This window comes from Molossus molossus, unplaced genomic scaffold (genome assembly GCF_014108415.1).
Source record: "Molossus molossus isolate mMolMol1 unplaced genomic scaffold, mMolMol1.p scaffold_m16_p_5, whole genome shotgun sequence".
In the NCBI taxonomy this organism is placed as follows: domain Eukaryota; kingdom Metazoa; phylum Chordata; class Mammalia; order Chiroptera; family Molossidae; genus Molossus; species Molossus molossus.
In genome coordinates this window covers 85,485,499-85,505,620 of record NW_023425388.1, presented here as the reverse complement: position 1 = coordinate 85,505,620, position 20,122 = coordinate 85,485,499, and the positions used below count along the sequence as shown (strand labels likewise).

Genomic DNA, 20,122 nt, shown 5'->3' with positions numbered 1-20,122 from the left:
ATCTAGTTTTGTGATGGAGTCTTTAGGGTTTTCTATGTACGGTATGTCATCTACAAATAATGAGTTTCACTTCTTCCTTTCCAATTTATTTATTTTTCTTTAATGATTTTTAGAGAGAGAGGAAGAGAGAGGAGAGATAGAAACATTGATGAGAGAGAACATCAACTGGCTGCCTCCTATATGCCCCCACTGAGGATCGGGCCCACAACACAGGCATATGCCTTGACCGGGAATCGAACTGGCGACCTGTTGTTGCATAGGTCAACACTCAACCACTGAGCCACACCAACTGGGCCCTTTCCAATTTGGATCCCTTTTATTTTTTTCTTCTTGTCTACTGTGACTAAGACTTCCAGTACTATGTTAAATAAGAGTGGTAAAAGTAGACATTCCTGCCTTGTTCCTGTTCCTAAGGAAAATGCTTTTAGTTTTTGCCCATTGAGCATGATGTTGGCTGTAGGTTTGTCATACATGGCCTTTATTATGTTAAAATATGATCCCTCCATTCCCACTTTGCTGAGAGTTTTTATAAAAAATGTATGCTGAATTTCGTCAAATGCTTTTCCAGCGTCTATGGATATGATCCCATGATTTTTATCTTTCATTTTGTTTATGTGGCGTATCACATTTATCAATTTACAAATATTGTATCAGCCTTGCATCCCTGGAATAAATCCCACTTGATCGTGGGGTATAATTTTTAAAAACACATTGTTGGATTTGATTTGCTAATATTTTGTTGAGGATTTTGGCATCTGTGTTCATCTGGGATATTGGCCTGTAATTTTCTTTCTTTGTAGTGTCTTTATCTGGTTTTGGGATTAGGATTATGCTGGCCTCATAAAAAGAGCTTGAAATCTTCCTTCCTCTTGAATTTTTTTGAATAGTTTGAGGAGAATGGGTGATAGTTCTTATTTGAATGTTTGGTAAAACTTCCCTATGTAGCCGTCCAGACCAGGGCTTTTGTTTGATGTGATCTGATTACTTCTTCTATTTCCTTAATTGTTATTGATCTATTTAGGTTTTCTGACTCTTCCCAGTTGAATTTTGGAAAAATATATGATTCTAAGAATTTGTCCATTTCACCTTAGGTTGTTGAATTTGTTGTCATATAATTGTTCATAGCATTTTCTTACAATCCTTCGTATTTCTGTGGTGTCTGTTGTTACTTCAGCTCTTTCATTTCAGATTTTATTAATTTGGGTTCTCTTTCTTTGTTTCTTGGTGAGTCTGGCTAAAGGTTAATAAATCTTGTTTATCTTTTCAAAGAACCAGGTCTTGATCACATTGATCTTCTGTATTTTTTTTTAGTGTCTATGTCATTTATTTCTGCTCTGATTTTTATCATTTCCTTCCTTCTACTAACTCTGGGTTTTTCTTTTTGTTCTCTTTCTAAATTTTTAACTTGCTGGGTTTATTAGAAAATTTTCTTCTTTCTTGAGGTAGGCCTGTATTGCTATGAACTTCCCTCTCAGGACTGCTTTTGCTGTGTCCCATAGATCTGTATTGTTGTGTGTTCATTTTCATTAGTTTCCAGGAAGTCTTTGATATTTTTCTCAATCTCATTGGTAACCCATTTGCTGTTTAATAACATACTATTTAGCCTCCATGTGTTTGAATGTTTTTGAGTGTTTTTACTATCATTGATTTATAGCTTCATGCCACTGTGCTTTGAGAAGATGCTTGACATGATTTCAATCTTCCTAAATTTGTAGAGACTTAACCTTATGTCCTAACATGTAGTCTATCTTCGAGAATGTCCCATGTGCACTGGAGAAGAATGTACATTCTGCAGCTCTGGGGTGAAATGTTCTGTAAATATTAATTAAGTCTAACTGATCTAGTTCATCATTTAAGGACTCTGTGTTTTTGTTAATTTTTTGTCTAGAAGATCTAGCCAGTGGTGTCAGTGGGGTGTTAAAGTCACCATTATGATTGTATGCTAATAATCTCTCCCTTGAAGTCCTCCAAAAGTTTTTTAATGTATTTTGGTGCTCCTATATTTAGTGCATATATGTTTACCAGGGTTATATCCTCTTCTTAGATTCATCCTTTTAATATTATGTAGGAACCTTCTTTGTCTCTTACTATGGCCCCCGTTTTGAAGTCTATCTTATCAGATATAAGTATTGCTACACCAGCCTTTTTTCATTTTCATTTGCCTGAAAGAAATTTTTCCATCACTTCACTTTCATCCCATGTGAGTCTTTTGTTGTGAGGTGGGTCTCTTGTAGACAGCATAGATATGGGTCGTGTTTTCTTATCCAATAAGCTACCCTATGTTTTTTTATTGAAGCATTAAAATCATTTACATTTAAAGTTATTATTGATAGATACTTATTAGTTGCCATTTTAATTTTATGCCCATGTTCCTTTCCTCTATTTCTTCTTCTTACAACAGTCCCTTCAGCATTTGTTGCAGTGCTGATTTGGTGGTGGTAAATTCCTTTTGCCCTTTTTTTTGTCTGTGAAGCTCTTTATTTCACATTCAATTTTGAATGATATGATGGATAGAGTCATCTTGGATTTAGAGCCTTGTCTTTCATTACTTTGCATACTTCATGCCACTCCTTTCTGGCCTGCAGTGTTTCTATTGAGAAATCAGATGACAGTTTAATGGGAGCTCCCTTGTAGGTAACTTTCTGTCTTTCTCTTGCTTCCTTTAAGAATCTTTCTTTGTATTTAATGTCTGCCATTTTAATTATAATGTGTCTAGCTGTGGGTCTTTTGGGGTTCATCTTGCTTGGGACTCTCTGTGTTTCCTGGACTTGTGTGACTTTTTCTTTCTCCAATTTAGGGAAGTTTTCTGTCATTATTTCTTCAAACAGGTTCTCCATTCCTTTCTCCGATTCTTCTTCTGGTACCCCTAAGATGTGAATGTTGTTACGTTTCATATTGTCCCAAAGCCCCCTTAAACTCTCCTCCTGCTTTTAAATTTTTTTTCCTATTTGTTGCTCTATTTGGGCGTTTTTTTCTACTTTGTCTTCTAAGTCACTGACTCAGTCTTCAGCTTCTTCTAATCTACTATTGAGAACTTCTAAAGTATTTTTCATATCATGTCATTCTTCATTTCCACTTGATTTTTATTCATAGCTTCTACCTCTTTTTTTAGGCTGACGTAGTTCCCACTGAGCTCTTTATAGTTCTCATTAAGTTGCTTATAATTCTGACTAAACTGTTTGAGCACCCTTATAAAATCATTGCTTGAAATTCTTTATCTGAGAAGTTGCTTGCTTCCATTTCATATAGTTTCTTTTCTGGTGATTCCTCCTTTTCTTTCACTTGGTTGTTGTTTCTTTGTCTATTTTAGCAGTCTGGTAGTTCTAGGCCTGGTTAGGGATAATGGGATATGTAGTCAGGTCAGTGTCTATGAAATAAGGCTGCTGTGTCTCCCAGACTGTTTTGGTGCTTGGCAGCTCTTGCCAGCTGTGAGTCCTGGAGGATTGACAACTGGCAGATGGTATTGGTCTATCGTGGTAGGCACTGTTGGGGTGCGTGGGTCCTGCTGATGCACTGCTGCCTGGTAGGGCTCAGCTCCTGATCAGTTACTGCTGATGCTGCTGAGAGTGAGTGTCAGCTCCTGATTTGTGTTGCTACTGCTGTCGCTGTTATCAGGGGTTGCTCTCAGCTCCCAATCCTCTGCTGCTTTTGTGGCTGAGGATGCTCAGCTCCCAGGATTTTGCTGCTGCTGGGGAAGGGGCTCCACTCCAAATCTGCTGCTACAGTTGTCAGGGGCGGGTCTCGGCTGCCCGAGCCTTGCTGCTCGTGCTGGGGCATCACTCCTGATCAGCCTCTGCTGAGGCTGCTGGGGATAGGTCTCAGCTGCCCAACTGCACTGCTGCTGCTGCTGCTGCCTGGGGGTGTGTTTCAGCTCCCGAGCCTCAGCTGGTGTTGGAGGTGAGGCTCCACTCCTGCCAGTCACTGATGCTTTGGGGGGAGATGCTGGGCTCCCATGCTGGAGCTACTGCTACTGGGAGTGGTGCTTGGCTCTGATTAAGCTACTGCTGTAGTGGATGGTGCTCAGCTCCCAGCCAGTTACTGCTTCCCCAAGCAGGAACTTTGACAGTGCTGCGACTGTGCACTGTTCCACGTTGACACAGCAGGTGCACTGGTCCAACAGTGCAAGGTGCACTGGTGGACTCAGGTCGCTTGGCTCTATCTGCTCCCCAATGCCTCCTCCCAGAGAAGACAAGGGATCTTCCAAGATGGCGGGGCCTTCTGGCCTTGCAGGGAGCAGCATGCTGACAAGCCACTTACCACAGTAGACAGCTGCTTCCCATCCACAGCACAGGAACCCTCTGCCCATGTTTCTGCACTGTTCAAGGTTGCTTGTCCACTCATACTCTCTCACACACTCACTCATACTAACACACTCACCCTCACTCTGGTCCTGCCTGCTGCCATCTTTTATTTTCCTATTTATTCAGTTTCAAAACGAATATATTAAAATGAATTATATAGCCACTGTAAGAAGTACTAGGACATAAATAAGCGTAAAGATCAATGAAACAGAATAATCCAGAAATAGATGCTAACACATAGAAGAATTCAGTATACTAAAATGGTGGTATTTCGAATTGACAGCACAACTGGTTAATTACCCAGAGAATTTTTTTTGCTTCCTACCTCACTTTTTACACAGAAAAACATTCCAGATGGTTCAAGACTTAAACATAAATAATAAACCTGATAAACAAACTAGGAAAATCTGGGGGAAAAACCTTTCTTGGCAAGACACAAAATATATAAGCTGTAAAGAAAAAATACATATAAATTTGATGTCTATTATTGTAGATAATAGCACAAAAATACCTATGAGAATTCCTTAAAGGTGATAGCAGTGACAAAGCAAAATTGAAATAATCTGTCGGCATACCTGTAAGAAGTGTGCCAGGACCATGTTCATATACATGTCTTCTTCCTCTCTGCCACTGCCCATGAAACAGAGGTGCTCCCCACCAGCGATTGAGCCAGACTCAATGGACTGCTTCTGTGCTTCCAGCAAGGATTTTACTGACTGTGCAAACTCAGATGGATTCTGGAGCATCTGAAGAATTTTTAAAAAATTATAAACATGCCAAGCCCGTGTTTCACAAACATTTAAAAAACCTGTATTTACAATATTTCTCCAGGAAAAAAAAAAACCATGTAACTAGCCACCATGATCTGGAGAGTATTATGTTAAGCGAAAGACAAATACCACATGATCTCACTTATTTTGTGGAATACAATGAACAAAATAAGCTGATGAACAAAACAGACCCAGAGACACAGAAAAGAGTACAGTTCAGACTGACAAACCTCAGAGAAGGAGGTTGGGGGGGATTGATGAGATAAACCAAAGAACTTATACGCATGTATGCATAATCAATGGATATAGACAACACAACAATGCTGAGAGGCTTGGGGGGTAGAATGGGGAGGAGGGTGTCTAGGAGGAAACAAGGAGAAACGTCTATAACAAAAATAAATTAATAAAATTTAGAAAATAAATAGCCACCATGAAAACAAAGACAAAGAAAAGGCTCTTATAAAAAAAAATCCCGCCCTGGCCGGTTTGGCTCAGCGGTTGGAGCGTCGGCCTGCGGTCCTGAGAGACCCGGGTTCGGTTCCCGCTAGGGGCGCGTACCTCGGTTGCAGTTTGTCCCCGGCCCTGGTCGGTTGTGCAGGTGGCAACCACTCGATGTGTTCCTTTCACATCGATGTTTCTCTCTCTCTCTCTGTTCCTCTCTCTCCCTCCCAATCTACCTGAACAAAAAATGGAAAAATGTCCTCGGGTGAGGATAAAAAATAAAATAAAATAAAATTTTAAAAAAATCCCTGGGATAAGAAAAAAGAAATATGTGTAAATGTACCTATAATATATTAAAACAAAAGTTGAAAATTCACTAAAAGATTAAACTAGCTGTATAGTGGTCCATGGTATAGACACACCATTATGCAAAGAAAACATTCTACTAGAAAAAATGTGTGGTCATTATTTCTTTTTTATATATATGTTTTCATTGATTTTTAGAGAGAGAACCATCGACTGGCTGCCTCCTGCACACCTCCCACTGGGGACCAAGCCCCAAACCTGGGCATGTACCCTGACCAGGAAATGAACTGGGACCTCTCAGTCTATGGGACGACACCAAATCCACTGAGCTGCACCAGCCAGGCTACTGTTTATTTCTTAAACAATAAGCTACAATGGTCCTTAGGTGTCATGACAGAAAAGTTTAACACTGAGTGGAATGGCCCATGATTAAAAATGATACATCAAAACAAGCTATTTATTCCCACTTACATGGCAAACCATGTAACAGTCAGATATAGCAGAAGCCTTTTATTTATCAGCACTACTCTAAGTACTAGAGATAAAGGGATGAAAAATTTATTTCTTTCCCTCAAGTAAACAAGTATGCCAATAACTACAAATTTTTTGAAAGTACTATACTGGGGGTACATTAAAAGAAAGCACAGTGAAAATCCAACAGAAAAATGGACAAACCATAGAAGCAATTTGTGAAATAAATAGCACACTTGCAAAAATATGCTTAATATCACTAGTAATCACCAGTTTTTCACCCATCATTCTTGTAAAATAAAAAATAATTGGTGATGCCCAATAATGCTGATGGTAGAAACAATCATTCTCATACACAGTTGTAAGGTGTAAAGGTTCAGCCTTTTTAAAGGGCAATGTGGCAGTCTCTAGTAACATTTTATATACCCACACCTCTCAAACCAACAACTCTTTGAGCAGTCTATTTTATAGAAATATTTGCATGACTTCACAATATATGTATAAGGATGTTAACTGCACTGGGTATTATAAGAAAACTGAAAACAACCAAAATGTACATCAATCAAACAACAAATTACGGTATATGTGTACCATGGACCACTGTATAGTCATTTAAATGATGTACTTAAATAGAAAGATCTTTAAGAAACTGTTAAGTGGCAAAAATGAACAAGAAACATGTAAATACATATTAAAGGTCTGAAAGATTAAACACACTGTTAATAGTTAACTCTGGAGATTCTCTTTGAATTTTTTTTTAATTCAAGTATTCATAAATGACTTAAATAAAATGTAAAACTATCTAAATCTTCTTGGACGAATCAAGGAAAAGAAAGGTACAGAGTTCACATTCAGGATGCAAACAAGCTAGGATTGCCTTCTTCACCTACAGTGCCCAAAAGACTGAGTTGTTTTACCTCCATTTTCCATGAGTTTCCTCTCAACACCACTTAGGCACTTCTACAAGCCCTTTCAGCCTTAGCATTAACTTTTTCAAACAAGCTTGGAAGAGGGCAGATTGCACAGTCAGTAAAAGTGGTTACTTCTCTTTCCATCTTCCCTGTCCTTGAGGCTCTAAATAACCCCACATTGGCTTAAATGATGTCAGTCTCAGGTCTACCAACTGTTCTCTGACAATCTTTAACTATTTACTTCATCTTCTTCTTCAATTAAAGTGACCCAAGGATAGCAATTTTAACAACTTAGCACCTATATGCCAGATACTACCCTTATTAAATATTAGTTTATCATATGCATAAATACTCATGATGGAAAAAAGGCTTATAATAAAAACTTTTAGAATAATGACCCAATTATAAAAGAGCTAATATTTATAGAGTACTTAGGAGGTGGCAAAGCACTATGCTAAATGATAACATCAGGTAACTTGTAGTAAGAAGTTTAGAATTTATTGACATAACATTGGTAAGCAACTGTAAGCCACAGTAAACAAAGTTTTCACTTATCCTTTAGGATGCCAAAAGGGTGTCCTGGGTGAAAAGGAAACATGAGAGCAACACTTTTATCATAAAGGCAGAGACTCCCTCCTTAAGCAGAAAGAAAAGCATCCTTAAATCAGGTACAAGTATATTTATAAGCTAAAGAGAAAAAAAAGCTTTCTTAATTAAAAAAAGTGTTTAATGAGCATTGATACTGACCAGATCTGAATCTAAGTGGAAAGCAGTTGATAAATGCCCAGCATTATACTGTTCAGCAGGACGACAATCCACCACAAAGAACCGGACTCCTTCCTAAGAAAGAAATAATTTTTGATGTACTGAAATTTGCCACAAGAATTACATTTTACACAATAGAATATTAACAATTAACCAAAGGAGGGGGGACAGATTTATTAAAAAATTGATCTCACACAGAATCAGGAGATGCAATCAGTATAGATGCAAAAAATGCCTCAAGATCCTAAAAAATTTTAAACAATTAAAACATTTTGTATATACTGTTCTGGACCAGAAAGTCTTAAAACATGTAGCAGGAGAATGTCAGTTTGAGCTATAAAACTAATTAATAGTATATTGGAATTTAATTTTTTAAATGTATATCATGGAAAACAATTTATTTATTTTTAATCCTCACCCGAGGACATTTTTCCATTTTTTGTTCAGATAGAGTGGGAGGGAGAGAGAGGAAGAGAGAGAGGGAGAGAAACATCGATGTGAAAGGGACACATTGAGTGGCTGCCATCCGCACAATCAACCCGGGTTGGGGACAAACTGCAACCGAGGTGTACCGCCCTTAACGGGAACCAAACCCGGGTCTCTCTGGACCGCAGGCTGACGCTCTAATTGCTGAGCCAAACCGGCCAGGGCCATGGTAAACAATTTTTTAAAAAGCATATAGTTACAAATATGAACCTAGATACAATTCCTGTTTCCACAAATAAATCCACAAACTTATCAAACAATTCAATTCACACAAGAAATAAATGTTTTTGGTGGGTGAAGGGAGGATCTACAATGTCAGTTTGAACTGAAGAAGTTCATATGAGCCTCATTAAACTAGATTACATATTTTCATTTGTTTTTAAATAATAATTCTAATAAGAAAAATATGTGAATTACTTGTTTTAAAAAGATCTACGGTCAAAAGCATTTTCACAGGTCTATTCCTCTTTCTGCCTTAGAAATACACCCACATTCCAAATACACACACACAAGGATAAATGTTGCAATACTAGTAATAAAGACCATATACTGAAAGAACCTGCTCCTTACATTTTTTTTTTCTTTTTAATCTTCACCTGAGGATACTTTTTCGTTTTTTGTTCAGAGTGAGAGGGAGAGAAAGAAGAGAGACAGAGAGAGAGAGAAACATCGACGTGAAAGGGACACATCAAGTGGTTGCCACCTGTATGACCAACCAGGGCCGGGGACAAACTGCAACCAAGGTACGTGTCTTTAGCAGGAACCGAACCCAGGTGTCTCTGGACCGCAGGCCAACGCTCCAACCACTGAGCCAACCTGGCCAGGGCTGCTCCTTACATTTTCATGAAGAAAGTAATAGAAAATTATGGTATAGTTCCTCAATTCTCCTTTGTTATATGCTTTATAGCACTTAACCATGTAATTCAATTAGTTGTATAACCACCCAGAATTTAACTGTAAAATGCTAAACTCACTCTATTCTAAGTACTTTATACATCATTTAATTGCTTTGCTAAAATGAAAAAGGTTTAACAACTTACAAAAATTGGTGTCTGGGATAATTAGTTGTTGACAACTAAAATAACACAATGGCAGTTTAAAAATGACCATCTAGACAAAGATTTAGCACAAAAATCATCATAAAAAAGCAAAATAGCCACATTTATATAATTAAGTTTGTGGAAATCAACAAACAGGGAGGAAATGTTGGTTCCTTGTATTTAAAGAGGACAGTCCTCTGACAAGACTGTGGTTTTTCTTTACTTACCCCCTGCAACTGATTTGCTTGAAGGATCTCTGATACGAAGATGGCCAGACAAAGAGCCTGACTCAGATCTGCCTCGTCATCCTTAATTCCCAACAAAGTACTACCAAATAGATGGTGATTATCCTGTTTGAAGAGAAAAATTTATTTATTTATTTATTTTTTATCCTCACCCGAGGACATTTTCCCATTTTTTTGTTCAGGTAGAGTGGGAGGGAGAGAGAGGAACAGAGAGAGAGAGAGAAACATCGATGTGAAAGGAACACATCGAGTGGCTGCCACCCGCACGACCGACCAGGGCCGGGGACAAACTGCAACCGAGGTACGCGCCCTTAGCGGGAACCGAAACCGGGTCTCTCCGGACCGCAGGTCGACGCTCTAACCGCTGAGCCAAACCGGCCAGGGCTGAAGAGAAAAATTTAAAACACTATTAAAGAAATCAAATTTTCTTCCTAAAAATATTCTTAATATACTATGATAAAAGATAAAATAATTATATAACATTCTTGAGTCATGTAATTTTTTTAAAACTTAATATATCATCTAAAATGTTATAAGCTAAAAGCTACAAAAAGACTACATACAAAGTCCCTGTCAGAGCACTGGCTGGTATTGCTCAGTGGTTAGAGCGTCAGCCCAAGACCAGAGAGTCAAAGGTTCGATTCCAGTCAAGGGCATGTACTTCGGTTGCAATTCAGTTCCCAGCCCTGGTCAGGGTCATGCAGGAGGCAACCAATCGATGTGTCCCTCTCACATTGATGCTTCTTTCCTTTCTTTCCCTTTCCTTCCTCTCCCCCACCACCCACTCTATCTGAAGAGAAACAGAAAAATATCCCCAAGTGAGGATTAAAACAAAAAGTCCCTGTCAGAGTCACACAAAATAAATGAAATAACACATTCCACAAAGTTATCTTCTATACTATCACCTATAGGTGAATGCTAAATTTTAAAATTGGTTACTCACAACTTTTCATATTTTGATATATTAAAAACAAAAATATGGCACAAATGAATTGCATAAATTATGTAAGACCCTAATTATACAGTATAGTATGCTCCAATTAGCCACTGTTAGTGCAGATTATTTACGATGTCTGGAGAACAAAAGCTGTTCCTCTTAAGAGACTGAAAAGAAAAGTATAAGACATCTTTTTCATCCAGCATCCTAAATTACTATCCCACCATCTAACTTACTCAACATTACTGGGAATTGAGGTGATCTACGATTATTAAAATAGCTGAAATTAGTCCCTCGGAACAAAACAAATCTTTTTAATTAGTTTCGAGGGAAATATTAAAAGGTTTCCCTTATCTGCCTTCTGAAACACGCTATACTGAATATAACCTGACCTCATCGTGATGTTTCAGTGACATAACTACCAACTAGCAATTATGGTAGAATGCCGTAACAACAAAAAAAGACAGTTAATGCTCTCATGGGCACCTGAGGTCAGAGATAAACCTGTGTGCCGTACTAGTTGTTAAGGTACTTCTATACCTCCTCCACAAATAGATTTTGCTTCCTGGAGCTTTACTTTCTAGGAGCTCACACCACTCACACTTCTAATCTGGTGTCCTTTCCCTTGAATGCACCTCTCTGGTCGGAGAAATATTCTAGGTCTCAAATGTGGCTATGTGACCCTTTTCCGCTTCCAAGACAGCTCTGCATCAGTCAAGTTGTGCAAAGCTGAACTCCAGATAAAGAAGGCATAATTATACATGTTCCACCAGATTTATGTAATACAAAAATAATCTTTCTAAAGTCAAGAGAGCACTAATATAGGAAATACAATTTTCTAATGATCAGAAATAACTAATAATCAGAGTACAGGTGAGATGATTTGCAGCATATCTATATACTATCTTTTTAATCTGGCTGTTCCTCCACTAGGGAGAATATTTACAGTAGAAAATCACACAAAACTGCAATTCATGGAAACATTTAAAAAAAAACACACACCAGCCTAGAGTATTTTAACTGAAATGGATGTAATATAAACAATAAAACAAAATGCAAATGTGAAATACTGAATAGCTGGTCATTTCTTGTCTTATACCTTCCTAAATGAAGCTGGTGTTTTACTGCAATAATATTGAGCCAGAGAGAAAAGATCTTCTATATCTTCTAGATTCAAACTGGATGGAGTTTTTTCCAAGAACTCTGAAACAGGATTATAGATATAACAACATTAAAAAATTATTTGTAAATAATGTAATAATGAACATTATTTATGTATCAAAGCTGGAATGTCCTCGACATAATAAAAACTATATAAATGGATTCTCAACAGGGATGTCTTTAAAACCATTTGGGAGGTGGATTTCCCCAAAGGAGCTGAAACTGGTAATGCAATTCTGCTAGTGAATGATGATGTCAGGCAATTAAATCAAATTCATTAGCCTTAATCAGAATACAATTTATTTATTTATTTAACAAACACCTATTAGGTGCCAATAATGATGACTAAGAAATAGTTCCTGACTCAAGGAACTTTGTCTTGTGTGAGACTTAAAATAAATCATTAAAATGTAGCAAGATAAACACTGTAATATAGATAGTACTAAGTGCCAGGAAATGTAGAAGAAATAATTAAATCTGTGTGGGGTTAGAGTAGGGGAGAACCCAAAAGCGGAATCAAGGTTTCATAATGAAGAAACCATGAAAGCAGAGTACTGCTTAAATTGAGGAAGAAAGAAGGGGGCTGGGAGGGAAGGGGGCAGGAGAGAAGGAAGGAAAGAGAGTGGGAGAGAAAGAGAAGAGGCAGGGAGGGCAGAAAAGAGAAAGAAAAAGAAAAGGAGGGAGAGAGGAAGAAGGGGGGGGGGGCAGGGCATTTTATTTGAACAATGAAACCAGAGAAACAGAATAGGAAAAGGAATGAAAAACCATAAATGAATGAATACAGCAAAACTAGGAGAAACAGTCTAAGGTCTGTACTTGAAGAGTGTATATGAGTTGAATGGAACCTCAGAGCTCCTCTAGATTAACCTCCTAAATTTATAAATGAGGAAACTGAGTTTAAGAAAATTAAGTGATGTGAAATGTTTTCTCTACATTAAATGTTACTTACGGATAACTTCTTCTTTGCTGTCAGACTCCTGTGCTAAAATGATCTCTCTGTAAAAAAAAATAATCAAATGAGTTAAATATTAACAGAGCACCCTGAGAATAGAGAGGAGAAAAAGCTAACTAACTTGATACTTACTTTGTATTAACAAGGATTATTAACATTAAGAAATAAATAAAAAATGGATCTGCTTGTTGTAGATATCCATCCCATATTGCCTCAGTGACTTCAATGGAACAGTAACATGCAAAAAGGCTTCCAAGCTGTAATCAGGAAATAAAATGACAAACATAAACCATTAGAAATAACTTGTTCTTTTAAAAGTAGTAAAGCAAATGCATAAGTAACGTTACATCAAATTATCTGCAAATGGAATTTAATGTGTACTTTTAGTATACGGTATCCAAAGGCAGAACATATGGATTTAAAGCACAATGGAGACACATACTAGCAGTCTGACTCAGAGCATGAAACAAACCTTTTTTATTTTATCCTCACCTGAGGACATTTTTTTTTTTTTTTTTGCATTCATCTTCAGATAGAGTGGGAGGGAGAGAGGGAAGGAGAGAGAGAGAGAGAGAAACATCGATGTGAGAGAGACACATCGAGTGACTGCCACCCACACAACCCCAACCAGGGCCGGGGACAAACTGCAACCGAGGTTCATGCCCTTAACAGGAAAGGAACCTGAGCCTCTCTGGTCCACTGGCCCACGCTCTAACTGCTGAGCCAACCCGGCCAGGGCATGAAACAAACTTTAAAGCTTCCATTTCTACTTCTGTTTTAAAAAAATTAATACTATTACCCACCTTCTTACATTATTGTGAAGAGACATAATTAACCTAGAATATTTAAGTAACTACCACATATCTGCCATAGCATAATAACATAATTACCCACTGGGCTCTCTAAGGATAACTAGCATAATTATTATAGTACTTAACTTACAAGGTAATTGTGAGAATCAAACATGGTCATTTAAGAGCACCTAAAACAATTTAATGACAATATAAATGTAAATTGCTCCCCAAGTTTCCTTGTATATCATTTGAAATAAATGAGACAACATCTATATCCCTCAACAGGTTCCACAGGCTCTATGGTTTTCTCTTCCAAATAAAAACAAACAAAAAAAAAGTTATTATCTAAGTTTCTCTAAAGCTCAGTTGTGCTTTAAATTGCACGAATTCAGTGATACTTTCAATTTTCATTAGATACAGAAACAATTCCATGTAGAGGTTTAAGTTTAAAACATTTTTAATGGCTAAAGACAGCTAATGGAATACTTTTAGTGCCAGAACACATATATTTCGTGCCAAGTACTAAGCTACTGTCATAGTGTTAAATGTTTTTTTTTTTTTTTTTACTACATATCTCTATATTTTTAAATATTCTCACAACAGGTTGTCAAAGAAGACATTTTTCTCCCCACATTATAGGTGAGGAAACAGACTTGTATTAAGTAACATTCCCAAATTCACAGAGCTAGAGTGAGTGGTGGTGTTTGGACTAGAATAAAGACCTGAAACACTACAGCCCATGTAACTGCCATTTCAGTTGACCACAAAGCTTTTAAAGTACACAATACTACTGATGTTTTTCTGTTGTTGTTTAAAAATTACTACTGCAAATATAGATTAGAAGATTCAAATACAAACAAAATGGCAATATATGGTGATCATTAAACTCACTTAGCTAAACTAAAGCTACTACTGTATTGCTCATAGTTATGGGTTTAGAAATTAGTTTTGTTTCATCTCATGATTTTAAAAAAAGACTCCATTTTATAGACATACTAGTAGTAAGAAGGAACTATTTGGGACATTGACTGAAGAGAAACCAGTTCTTTTAGTCCTCAGTTAAAATCTGCTACCTGCACTAAGTACTAATTCAGAGTTCTGGTAACAGAAATGTCATTTCCTAGGCATAAAGTGACCAGAAAAACCTCTATTAAGTATAAGAACGCTAAAAAACATAGTTACTCATTTCAACACAAGCATTTAATGGCAACATATGAATCTCAGAGAAGCTATAATTTTTTAGGTATTTTATTATTTTAACTCACAGTGACAAGACCATAGCCAAAAGGGAGGTAAAGAATAGGCTGCTGCAGTTTGATTTAATAGGCCAGAGTTGAAACTAGTTAGTATTTTCTACTTAGCATTTCCTGATTGTTAAGGCATCCCTTCACCCTCTAAGATAGGTAATATTATTACTCCCATTTTACAGATGAAAAAGTTGAAGCTCAGCCCTGGCCGGTTTGGCTCAGCGGTTAGAGCGTCGGCCTGCGGTCCGGAGAGACCTGGGTTTGGTTCCTGCTAAGGGCACGTACCTTGGTTGCAGTTTGTCCCCGGCCCTGGTTGGGTCGTGTGGGTGGCAACCACTCGATGTGTCGCTTTCATGTCGATGTTTCTCTCTCTCTCTCTCTTCCTCTCTCTCCCTCCCACTCTATCTGAACAAAATTTCGAAAAATGTCCTCGGGTGAGGATAAAAGGATAAAAAATAAAAAAAAGTTGAAGCTCAGAGGCCATCTTAAATCACATAGTTAATAAGTGACAGATATGAGATTTCTTGAAGAAAAATTAGGTAAGACATAATCAAGGAATGTTTAACTTTTGAATATATATTTTTCTAGCACCCAGTCATTGTTTAAAAAAGATCTTAAATTAAACCTAGAAGAGCAGTTCTCAAAGTGTGGTCTGAGGAGCCCAGGAAGTCCCCAAGAGTATTTATTGAGACTCCATGACATCAAACCTATTTTCATAATAATACTTAAGACTTTATTTGCCTTTTTCATATTCATCCTCTCACAAATGAACAATAGAATGTTCCAAAGGCTACATGATATGTGGAATCATCAGAGACTGAATCCAGAAGCAAATATGAGAATCTATCAAATATTAATGAGATTTGCAAAAATATAAAATAATGCCACTATTCTCACTAATTTTCTTCTGAAAAATATTCTTATTTTTTTATTCTGAAAGTAGGCTATTTATGTTAACATGTAATGGATTTTTCATTACTTCTAAATAAATATTTAAAACTTAAGTTTTAATTTCTAATTAACATAATCCATATAAACAATGGATCCTCAAATAAATGTTGTATATAAGTGGTCCTGAGACCAAAAGGTTTGAGAGCACTGATCTAGAATAATAAAACTTCCCACTGAAAATACAAATATAAAATGTCAGAACACTAAGATGTACTTTATATTCTTTTATTGTAATCATTTGATAATTTTACATCATTTTCATGATTGAATATCACTTCTAATATGTCATCAATTTAATCCCAGTTTTAAAAAATGAACTGACATCATATCTATATATTACATATATATCTATATAGATAGATGTCACATATTTTGTAAAACAACAAAAAGCTAAACTTCCTGTTAAATAATCTGAAATGAAGAACATACTGAGGAGCAAAACAAGCTATTTATGAAGTGCCAATAATTTTACTCTTTTCATTTAGGTATAATGGTCTATAATGTAGTACTTTTCTTCCTCTTCCTTGGGGGGAAAAAAACCTAACTATAGTTTCATAGAAATCTATTTTGCATTAAGTGTTCCTACTTTCACTTTATTACCCAGTTGAGTGCATAGGAGTCTGGAGTAATTTTCTTTGTATCAAGAAAAGAACAAAGCTCAGGCTCATGGTATTGGATGAGTAATCGGAAAAGATGAAATGGTCTCCCCTTCAGCGAACAATCCCTAAAAGACAAGAGAAGAAAGCCTTCTTGCATTAATAGTTCAGAAATAATCACATCAGTAACCCATGCTCTTGTAATAGTCACCTCCTCTCCCTACCCTCAGAATACCAACCTATCTAATAAATCAGGCCGAATGCTCTTGCTAAAACCTTATGGACCTGACTTGACAGAAAGTCTGTATAAACAGCAGGTCTATAGCCAATTCTAGGAAGATTCTCTCCAGGTGAACCCAGGCAGCACTCTAACAAAAGGACTACAGGGACCACTGAAAACAACAGGACTACTTAGGGTACTTTGGTAAATTTTGAATCCCAAAAGATATGGAGTCCTAAAGCAGTCCAGCCCCCTATTTTTCCTGCCAAATAAGAGAAAACTCCTAAGAAGGCTTCAGGTTAGCTCCACAGTTAATGTGCACAATTAGGAATGTCCTTCAGCAAAGGTACAAGTCTGTAATGGCCAGATGAACATTTCAGAATAGACACACTTAGAAGAGCCTTACAAGTTGCTAAAGTGGTCTGGGTATCAGGTGCTCAGAGTGAATTCTAGGATGTGCCAAATATTCACCTTATTGAATAGAATAACCATCCTACTTCTTGCTTAGCTCCCTTGTGTCCATTTTTATTAAGGAGTTACTCTGTGCCAGACACTGTAACAGGCACTTACAAAGTTATCTCAGTTTATCTTTAAAACCAACCCCATAAAACAGACACTATTGCCCTGGCCGGTTTGGCTCAACGTTTAGAGCATCAGCCTGCGGTCCAGAGAGACCCGAGTTCGGTTCCCGCTGAGGGCATGTACCGCGGTTGCAGTTTGTCCCTGACCCTGGCTGGGTCATGCAAGAGGCAGCCACTCGATGTGTTCCTTTCACATTGATGTTTCTCTCTCTCTCTCTTCCTCTCTTTCCCTCCCACTCTATCTGAACAAAAAACAGAAAAATGTCCTCAGGTGAGGATAAAAAAACACAAAAACAGACACTATTATTTCCCGTTATACAAATGAGAAAACTAAGGCTTAGTTGTGGTCAAGTAGCTCACCCAAGGTCACATATCTAAGAAGTGATGGAGCTAAGATTTGTACATAGAAACCTGGCATTAAACTATTATGCCATACTACCCTTCCATATAAGTAATTTTGTATTTTAACAAGTGGTATTTTGGTAGGAGTACAGTCTCTAAAAAAATAAACTGTAAAGACATTAAGATAAAAGGCTTCATGCAAAAAAAGTTAATGAAATGAATGTCACAGTTTTAACAAAAAGCATCAAGTATTCTTTTATTTTTCAATTATAACTTGTGTTCAATATTATTCTGTACATTAAGTATGTTTTAAAATGCTATTCAAGTGGAAAGAAATATAATTTCTACAAATCCAATACCTGAGGTCAATGCCAAGATTTGGTATGATCCTTTAGCTGCCATGTTTTGATACTGCAGTTTGACAGGGAAGTTTTGTAGAAAAGGGCCTAGGTTGGTAATTCAGGTACCAGAGACAGAACTGGCATGAACACTGACTCTGGCTGAAATACTATGTTACATGTAAAACTCATGAAAACAGTAACTGGAGGAACCTGATGAGGTGGTGTGTTACACAGTTCAACATAAAACCCCTCCCTCTATTATCAGCTACCACCATCCACATTCTCTAGAGAGAAAGCTGGAACATCACGCTCCCTGCTATTACTAGCTGTGTTACGCTGAGAGGTGCTAAAACATAAGCAGTTGAGAGACCTACTATTAACAGAATGATTCCCAAATATGAATTCCAGCTTTGGCTCTATCTTGATTTTAGCACTGTGTCCTGGTATCTCTGGGTCTGTTTTCCTTACATGAAGCATTACAGCTTCAAGGTAGTACAGAGGTTTTCCACCTGATGTATATTAGAATCACATGAGTTTTTTAAAAATATGCATGCCTAGGCTCTAAATAGTCTACTTATATTTGAAACTTCAAGGACTGGCATGTTTTAAAAGAAAGTTCTTGGGTTGAACAGACATTTCTCCAAAGAAGATACAGAAATTGCCACTAAGCACATAAAAAGATATTCAACATCTTTACCTGTAAGGGAAATGCAAATCAAAACCATAATGAGATACCATTTGACATTCATTAGTATGACAATAATAAAATTTTTTAAAATGTTAATGAGGATATGAAGAAACTGGGATCTTCATTCGCTGCTAATGGGAATGTAAAGTAAAGGAACTGTTGTGGAAAAGTCTGGCAATACCTCAAAAGGTTAAACACAGAGTTATATGATCCAGCAATTCCACTCTTGGGTACATACGCAAGAAAAATGAAAACTACATGTCCACAAAAAACTTGTACACAAAAGTTCATAGCAGCACTATTCATAATAGCCAAAAAGTGAACATCCAAATGTCCATCAACAGCTCAATGAGTAAATGTGCTATATGTATACAATGAAATAGTCCTCAGCAACAAAAACAAGTTAAATAATATATGCTACATGTAGATCAATCTTTAAAACATTATACTAAGAGAAAAAAGGCAGTCACAAAAGACCATATATATGATTCCATTTATGTAAAATGTCCAGAATAGGCAAATCTATAGAGACAAAAAGTAAATTAGTGTTGTCTAGGGCTGAGAATGTTGGGGAAAAATGGAGAGCTGGATACTAATGGGTTACAAGGTTTCCCTCAAGGGTAATGAAAATGTTCTACAAACGATTGTGGTTATGAATACACAACTCTGTGATTGTACTAAAAACCAATGAACTGTACATACTAAAAGATATCTAAACAAAATTGTTAGCAAGAGAGACAGAGACAGACTTCAGCTGATCCTAATAAGCAACCAGTGTGGAGAACCATATTAGTAAACCATAGGTGTCCATTCAAACTTAGGTTCAAATCCTGACTCAGTCAGAAACCAGAAGTGTAATCCTAGATAAATCATTTAATCTCTCTCTCTTTCTTTGCCTCAGTTTCTGTAGTTGTGAATCAGAGATACCTACCTTAGAGTGGTCACTATTGAAATGAGAAAATACACACAGCACCACCTATACCTAGTTGAGTGTGTTATCACACAGAGAGCTATAAAAAATGGTAGTTATTTAACTACCAAGCTTTAGAATAGTGGTTCTCTACCTTGGCTGCACACTGTAATCAATTGAGAAGCTCTTATACACTGAAACCTGAGTGCTTACTTCAGAGATTTGACTTAATTAGTCAGGTATGCAAACAGGCATTGGGTTTTTTAAGAGTCCTCCCCAATGATTCCAATTTGTATCCAGGGTTAGTGTGCAGCCAAACCACTGCTCTAGATTATGCTGAAAGTTCCTTTTGCCTCTAAAATCCTAATTACCTGATCCATAGCACTACAAGAATTCTTTCTGGGCTCATGAATGCCGCCCTCATCTCTCCCCGCCCCAACACCCAACCACCTCCACATCTGTCTAGTTTCAGCTTAGGTGTCATTTGCCTAGGGGAGTTGTTCCTGATCCCCAGAGCATGTTAGGCCACCCTCATTATACATTCCCATAGTGCTCTCTACTTCACCTTCCTCACACTTGGCACACTTCTGATTACTTGTTCAATATCTTTATTTCTAGGACTATGATCCAAGCTGTAACCCCAACACCTCACTTACAATAGTAATC

The 20,122-nt window shown here is 37.2% G+C and overlaps 1 protein-coding gene across 2 annotated transcripts in view; it reads right to left on the bottom strand.

Annotated features, from left to right (window-relative positions):
* The window catches only part of TBC1D23 (TBC1 domain family member 23), a 69,175-nt gene that overhangs the window by 27,224 nt on the left and 21,829 nt on the right, over positions 1-20,122 (bottom strand). For both annotated transcript variants that reach the window (XM_036242731.1, XM_036242732.1), the window contains exons 5-11: positions 16,379-16,502; positions 12,919-13,043; positions 12,784-12,830; positions 11,773-11,876; positions 9,719-9,841; positions 7,948-8,040; positions 4,877-5,047 (exon numbers count right to left, since the gene is read on the bottom strand). In XM_036242731.1, the coding sequence (XP_036098624.1) occupies positions 4,877-5,047; positions 7,948-8,040; positions 9,719-9,841; positions 11,773-11,876; positions 12,784-12,830; positions 12,919-13,043; positions 16,379-16,502 (787 nt within the window). The remainder of the gene's footprint in view (positions 1-4,876; positions 5,048-7,947; positions 8,041-9,718; positions 9,842-11,772; positions 11,877-12,783; positions 12,831-12,918; positions 13,044-16,378; positions 16,503-20,122) is intronic.